General features: G+C 38.5%; 1 protein-coding gene across 2 annotated transcripts in view; it reads right to left on the reverse strand.

Moving 5' to 3' along the window:
* Gc (GC, vitamin D binding protein) overlaps positions 1–7,609 on the reverse strand; it is a 32,793-nt gene that overhangs the window by 12,920 nt on the left and 12,264 nt on the right. For both annotated transcript variants that reach the window (XR_258604.1, XM_005359463.1), the window contains exons 5-8: positions 4,654–4,786; positions 4,282–4,376; positions 1,781–1,910; positions 589–791 (exon numbers count right to left, since the gene is read on the reverse strand). Coding sequence is in view for 1 of the 2 variants with exons in the window: in XM_005359463.1 (XP_005359520.1) it covers positions 589–791; positions 1,781–1,910; positions 4,282–4,376; positions 4,654–4,786 (561 nt within the window). In the remaining variant the exon portion in view is untranslated. The remainder of the gene's footprint in view (positions 1–588; positions 792–1,780; positions 1,911–4,281; positions 4,377–4,653; positions 4,787–7,609) is intronic.

Below are 7,609 nucleotides of genomic sequence, written 5' to 3' on the forward strand. Positions count from 1 at the left end.
ACATTGTGTTTTTGTTTTGATTCCCCTTAGTTAACTGAGACAAGATCAGGTTTTGCTTGTCATCAAATGATTATTCTCTGAAAGCTTGATAAACTTTCATTTGGTTGGTGTGAGTGTGCATGTGATATTTGGAATAGAATATGGTCAAGCTGGGCAACAACATGATACATGTTTACATTGCCATGATATATATTACATGATTTGCATGGAACATCTTACTGTACTGAACATTTTTCTAGTTGTATTTCTTTCTGGCCATCTCTGCACTAAGTAAGGCAGTATTATCATTCCCAAGTCAGCTTAGAGAATTCTAGGTCAGAGAGGCCAAGCCCCTTCTACCACTACACACTAGTCTCAGGGGACAGACTTAGCAACCACAGGCTCCTTCCTTATCCAAGTTTAACGGCTTGGAGTATTTTGACATCAGTTAACAAATACTTAAACTCTACAAATGCCATATAAAGAGACTTGCGTTGAGAAGAGGGACAGCTTGCTTTCCCTTGGTCTGATGCCCTGTGTGGGCAGAACATACCACACACTGGTCTGGTGCCTGTGGGGGCAAAACATACCACGTACTGTTCCACTTACTTATCCATGACTTGAGTGGCACGCTGACCACACAGGTCTGTCTTTGTGGGCAACTTGATGGCTGGCGATTGAACTGGTTCAGCCGCTGGCATGAAGTAAGTGCACATAAAAATGTTCATGGGTGTTTTCTCCTGACAGCACTCTTCAAACTTAGAATTCTTTGCGGACAAGTTGTCACAGATTTTTAACGTGTGTTCGGGCAGCTACAAAGAGAATGGTGGAGTCGGGCAGTTAGTGTTCTTGTTGGTCTAACTAAAAATAAAACATAGACTTTCAAACCCTGATATGATATTTATAATTGTCAGTGAGAATGCCCTTAGAAAACAAAGGGATGGGATACGGTGCTCAGGAAGGGAGCTTATTAATACATGAAAGTTTATCGCACAAAAGTCTGATATCACATTGAGAGAGAGAATGCTGTTTATGAAAATTCCATATTGAAACTGAGTACTTCATGCTAGCAAAAAAACCAGAATAACTTATGCTTAAAATAATTAGGATAAAGTGAATACTTAGCTATAATGCTATAAAGCATGTCATTATTTAAAATGCAATAATTGAAGATTAGTTAAAAATATGATGCACCTGGGGAGATGATGTAATACATACAACTGACAATCCCATGTAGTCCTACTGACATCATGCATCATTATAGAAAAAGAACTATACACACAATCGTGTGGTTGTAATGGAAAAAGACTACACAGCACAATGCAACTATGTCAATAAGATCATGGAGACTGATCTTCATCTAATGTAATTACCTGAATTTGCATCAGTGAGAGAAAATTATGCAAATTGAGAAAAAAATCTGATGTGCTTACCAAATTGTACAAAGTATAATAAAAACATTACCAGGCTTGGATAGTGTCAGCACTAATAAGACTTTATGCCATAGCCCAATTTTAAATTGTGTTCAATTTAAATATAATACTGGAAACTATAATTAAATTTAAATAACCACGTGTGGGTAATGGATACTCTGCCCAGTATAGAGCTTGGGAATCTAAGAATCTTGTCCTGGTATGCATGTGGATTTTTGTCACTGGTTGGGTGTCTTCCAATGAGTCTGGGAGTCAGCGTTAAGAATGTATTTGTATTTTGTAAATGCATATGAGGAAGATAGAACAATGCACAGGAAAAGCAGCCGAGAAGACTGGCAGTCTGTTCACAGGACGCAGAACCACCTTACCTCTTTGGCCATGCAGTCCTCGGAGGTGGACTCACAACATCTGGACAGGATTTGAGTAAGATCTTCAGCTAGTGGCAGAACAGCCTCCAGATTGGCAGTTGGCACTTTTTGGGCTAGTTTAATGAGATGGCTAGATAATTAGAAATGAATTTGTTGTTAGCTCACTCATATCCTTAGCTTTCTAAGTTTTTAGTTTTCATGACAGACATGCTAGCGTGAGGAATACTGTAGTCTCTGGCATCAAGAGATGAATGGAGCACACCAGCCATGTGATCTGTGCTACGCAGCAAAACTACAGTCCTCAGGATTTAACCATACCCAGAGAAGGGTCCTAAACATTCAGCCCTGAGACAGGGCTTCTCTTTCAGCCCGATGCTTGCACACGTTGGATCGAAAGCAGTCCATCGTGCCAATATGCAGTCTTGCTATCTTTTAAGATGTCGTAAAAAATCACTTCTAGCTTAGCATTTTTGTCAGTGAGTTATAGAATGTATGTATCAGTTATGTATCCGATTCCTACCTCCTTAACAGATGCATTTTGCCAGTGTCTTTCCTAGTTGCCTCTTCCCTTGTTGATTGTATCCTTTGGATAGAAGTTATAAAGTTTGATACAGTTGATTTTGGTTTTGCTTTTCTTCTGTTTGTGAATCATATTTATGGATCATTGTCAAAGCCAATACCTTGAAGATTTCCCTATTTTCTTCAATGAGTTTTATAATTAGAGATATTATATTTAAGTTTTTAATAGGTTTTTCATGGTGTGAGGTAAGGATCCAGCTTCATTCTTCTGCATGGAACCCTCTAGTTTCTCGACACTGTTAGAGAAATTGCCTTCGCTCTGCTGCATTTTAGCACCTTTGTTGGAAAGCACTTGACCAAATACACTGAGTTGGGCCTTCTATCTGCTCCAGGGTCTACATAACTCTTCTCATGTTAACATCACACTAACTTGACTATTTAAAGCCTCATTGTTGCTTTTTTTTCCCACAAGTGTCTTGTTCACCTGGAGTCCTCTGAGGTTCCCTTAGGATAACTTATTAATTTCTGGATGGTAGTGCAGTTTGGAGCTCAAATGTCTACCACATGGCATCTGTTTCAACTCAGGTGATGCTCCTGGAAGGTGCTGGAAGCCTTGAGAGATGGGTCTTCTTGGGAAGTCTTTGGGTCATTGGGAATTGACTTCCAAAGGACATAGTATAACCTCCTCTACCTCTTCTTGCCATTTGCCTCCAGCTAAGAGGTGAGTGGTTTGCACCACCATATGCTTCCACCCAATGCACAACCAGAGGCCAGAACAATGGGGCTGGCTTACTATAGGCCGGAACCTTAGAAGTTGCAGATAGACATTTCTGTGTATAGATTGATTGGCTTCGGGATTTATTGCAGTAATGAAAAAAAAAAGCTGATTAACAAAGACTTTTTTTCTTTAAAAGTGCCATTATGGTTTTAAGAGATTAGACTAACTACATAAATTACTTTAAATAGTCCAACGTTTTACTTCATTTATTATTTTTAATATTTACTAATTGACTTTTTTGAGACAGGGTCTCACTATGTAGCCAGGACTAGCCTGGAACTCACTATGTATCCTAGGTTAGCTTTGAACTTACGACTGTCCTCTTGCCTCAGCCTCCCAAGTGTTGGTATTGTAGGTGTGCCTCACCTCACTTGGCTAGTATCATATTTTAATAACTTTAAGTCTTCAAACCACAAGTAGGGAACACCTATCCATTTATGGTATCTTCTTTCATTTCTTTGATCAATGTATTATACTTTTCATTGAGCATGCTTTTTACAGTATAATTTTAAAACAGTGATATATTTTACATTTATTTACTATAGTTGAAATATTTTCCCTTCTATGGACATTTAGGGAATCTCTAAATTTTACTTATTGGAAATATGGCAGCAATATTTTGAAATTTAATCTTTTTTTTTACTGTGAAACTCTTTTATTTATTTATTTTTTATTGCTTTATAAATAATACCATTCAAATTTTCCACTTCCTCCCCTCCTCCCATTTCCCTCACTCACCTTTCCCCCCTCCCCCTCCAGTCCTAGGAGAGGGCAGGGTACCTTGCCCTGTAGGAAGTTCAAGGCCCTCCCCCCTACATCCTAAACCTAGATGTAAGCTTAGGAAGGTATGCTTCTACTGCAGGTACTGGCCTTTTGAGATCCTAGTCTATTTGAAATTTAATCTTTATTCTCACCAAATGCTAATCTCTTTGAGTCAATTCCTAGACACTAATGCAAGTATAACCCTAATTAAGCAATGTACATGATGGCTCTGTATTGTGATTATGTGTATGATACCTGGAAAACATGCTTTCTCAGTGTACAAGAAGCATGGAGGCAAGAACTAGGGCAAGTGCCCAGGGTGTTCGTGTGGTTCTTTAGTGGACTGTGTTCTCCAGCATCTTTCACAGGCCTGTTTTGTAGGGTTACAGAGGGTGAGTGAAGGAGCAGACTTCTAACCTTGGAGATGGGGTGGGATCTTTACCTCAGCCTGGATTTCTCCTTTCCATACGCAGCATATTGGGAACAGACTCTGTTCGACATAGTGGTGAGAACTGACAATTCTTTAATCTGGAGCCTCTAGAAAGTAACAGGGAGAACTATATTAGACAATCAAAACCAATGGCACGGAGTGCGCATAAGTAGCAGAAGGGATGTTTTAGTTGCTTGACATTTAAAATTCAATATGATGCTGAGCTCCTTAATGGTATGAATGTTTTCCAATTAACAAATGCAATGAAGTTATTTTAGAAACTTTTGCTAATTACAAAAATCCCAACTTCCAGCATTATATAACAGAAATGCCAGTTTATGAAGGAGAAACAATACATAGCTGTAGTAGGTAAATGGAGCCTACCTCCTTCAAAAAGCACACAGTTGGGCTCGCAGAAGTACAGCAGGATCCTACCATAGAGAGATAACTCTTGGTGTAACCGATTAAAAGTGGCAGAGGAGCTTGTCCGTAATTACTGGAATATTCGTATAGAAATCTGGGGGAGAAATGGGACTGATTAAATAAATGATAGGAAAACCAAATTGAACTTTTGTTAGTATTTTAATTAAGAAAGCATACATTTTATATTGGTTCATATCTATTATCTATTTATGTATCTATGTATGTATGTATGTATGTATGTATCTATCTATCTATCTATCTATCATGTATGTATGTATCTATCTATCATGTATGTATGTATGTATGTATCTATCTATCTATCTATCTATCTATCTATCTATCATCTATGTATGTATGTATCTATCTATATATCTATCATCTATCTGTCTATAGTGTGTGTATATATGTATATATAGTGTGTGTATGTAGGTATGCATGTATGTATGTATGTGCAGTGAGTGTGTGTGTGTGTGTGTAGGCTACAGGTTGGCATCAGATTTCTCTATTGCTCTGTACTTTAGTTTGTGAGACAGGGTCTCTCACTGGACCTGGAGCTTACCATTGTGGTTAGACTAGGTAGCAAGTGCCAGAGATCTGGCTGCCTTTGCCCTCTTCTAACATGTGTTTGTTCTGTAGATCTAAACCCAGGTCATTATACTTGCAGAGCAAGCATTTTACCCATGGAGCCATCTCCCCAGCCAACTAGGTCATGAAATCACTCTGAATTTAAAGAAATAACAATTATACTGGCAACTATAAAAATATATTTATTTTGAAAATATGTGATTTTTGTTTGTTTTTCAAGACAGGGTCTCTCTGTAGCTTTAGAGCCTGTCCTGGAACTAGCTCTTGTAGACCAGGCTGGCCTCATACTAATAGAGATCCGCCTGTCTCTGCCTCCTGAGTGATGGGATTAAAGGCGTGCACTACCACCACCTGGTTTGAAAAAGTGTTTTGTTTTTTTTTTTAGTTCCGACGTTGTCTGTTTCAAATGAGCCATCAGTTTGCTTGTTTGTTTTAATTTTATTTATAAAATTATAAATAAATTTTATTTATTTATGGTCTTAGAGCATCATCAATAGTAGCTGCTTCTTGAATTAATAATAGTGAATAAATTAGAGGATCTACTCTTCATTTTCTCTTTGATTTTATGATCCTAGACAGTTCCTATGCATGGTCAACTTATGTGACAAGAGCGATTATTTTGGTTTTTAGCAACAATAATTCCTAGGGCTCCTAGAGACATTCTGAGGGCTGGAGAGATGGCTCAATGGTTAAGTGTCCTTCCTGATTTTTCAGATCTTAGTTTAGTTCCAAGCAACCAAGTCAGGTAGCTCACAAGAACCTGCAACCCCAGCATCAGGGGATGTGATGGCCTCTGCAGGTACCAGCATACACATAAAAATGAGGTAAGTTTAAAAAATGTCAGAAAGACACCTGAAATCTTGAGCAAAATATCTGAAAATACCAGAAATGGGCCTACCAACCAATATTTATGAAAATGTGAATAGTTTTATTTTTTGCCCTTAATCTTTGCACATAGATATTTTTCATCATCATGAGTGTATTTCTCCCATCTTTGTCTTTTGTTTTGTTTGTTTGTCTTTTGGGAGAAAGTTTCAGCATGTAGCTTTGGCTGGCCTAAAACTTGCATCAACCCTCACGCCCCACCTTTGTCTCCATCGTAATCCCTAAGGCATTATTGGCTTTAGTGAATATGCCCAGCTTCATTTCTGTACATTTTATAACCTACCAAGGTTAACATTACCAGAGTGCAACCTGCTTTCTCATATAGATTAAACAACACAAAGGACCTCATTGCATGTTTGTTTGATAGCATATGTCACGTTCACAGCTGTTTCTGAAGATGTGTGGAGTGGGGTGTCAGAGACCAGCTTTGACAAGGATACCACTTACCAGGGTAGGGGCATGGGGATTAGAAAAATAAGCAAAGAAAACAAGACACGAGTGAACATAATAAAACAGAAAACATAGGATAGTACCAGCAGGGAGTTGTAGTGAATACTGAAATCTCCTGCATTTAATTTTCATTTGTTTAAATACCCTAACCCCAACAGGTACGAGTAAGATTAAAAAACTGCATTAACATGATACAAGAAAATGAACAGAGCAGTTGAAGATTGTGGGCTACATTCTTAGTTAAACATTCTGTTGATAGAACAAGACAAGTAACACTCACACCCTAGAGCAAGATGTTCTGTAGGCAAACCACTTCCTGGGTGGAATCCATTGTTACCTCCCTACGGGAGTAGGAACTTAGTAGAATCCTTAGATTTTTGTTTGGGGAAACATATCTACTTCTCTGTTCCTGAAATACAAGGGCTAGATATTAGCCACACCTGTTGACAGTAACCTTGAGGGAGCAGAGCTCTGACCTAAATGTCGGTGGGACTTTTGTTTGAGGTAGAAACAGACAACAATCTTGAAGGAATAGAAACAAGTTCTAACTCTCTGACCTTTGGTCAGGGTAGATTGGCAACAATTTTGAGCAAGCTGCAACTCTCTCTGACCTTCAGACAAGGTGGAAATAGGCTCACAGTTTTGGGCCTCCACAGAGGGGGGGGGGCATTTATTTCTGAGCTTTATTGGAAAGTATTTTAAAATGTACACAGTGGTAAAATATCTTTCTGCAATAATAAATAATAAAAAGCAGTAAAATCATACCTGTATAATGCAAGGATCATGGGCATGAGGGGATCACCACCAGGGCTTGCAGATGTATGAGAACAAGTCATGTGAGGGTGGGTGGAGTTTGGAGAGTGGGTGGGGTCACTTCTTATTATGTAATATTACTGTTTTTTATCTTTGCATATAAGATACTATTTTTTCCTTATCATGAATTGTTTTCCCTATATTTTTGCCTGTCTGCATATCTGTCTCCCCCACCTCCTCCCCC

The sequence above is a fragment of the Microtus ochrogaster genome, linkage group LG1, assembly GCF_000317375.1.
Source record: "Microtus ochrogaster isolate Prairie Vole_2 linkage group LG1, MicOch1.0, whole genome shotgun sequence".
NCBI lineage: Eukaryota > Metazoa > Chordata > Mammalia > Rodentia > Cricetidae > Microtus > Microtus ochrogaster.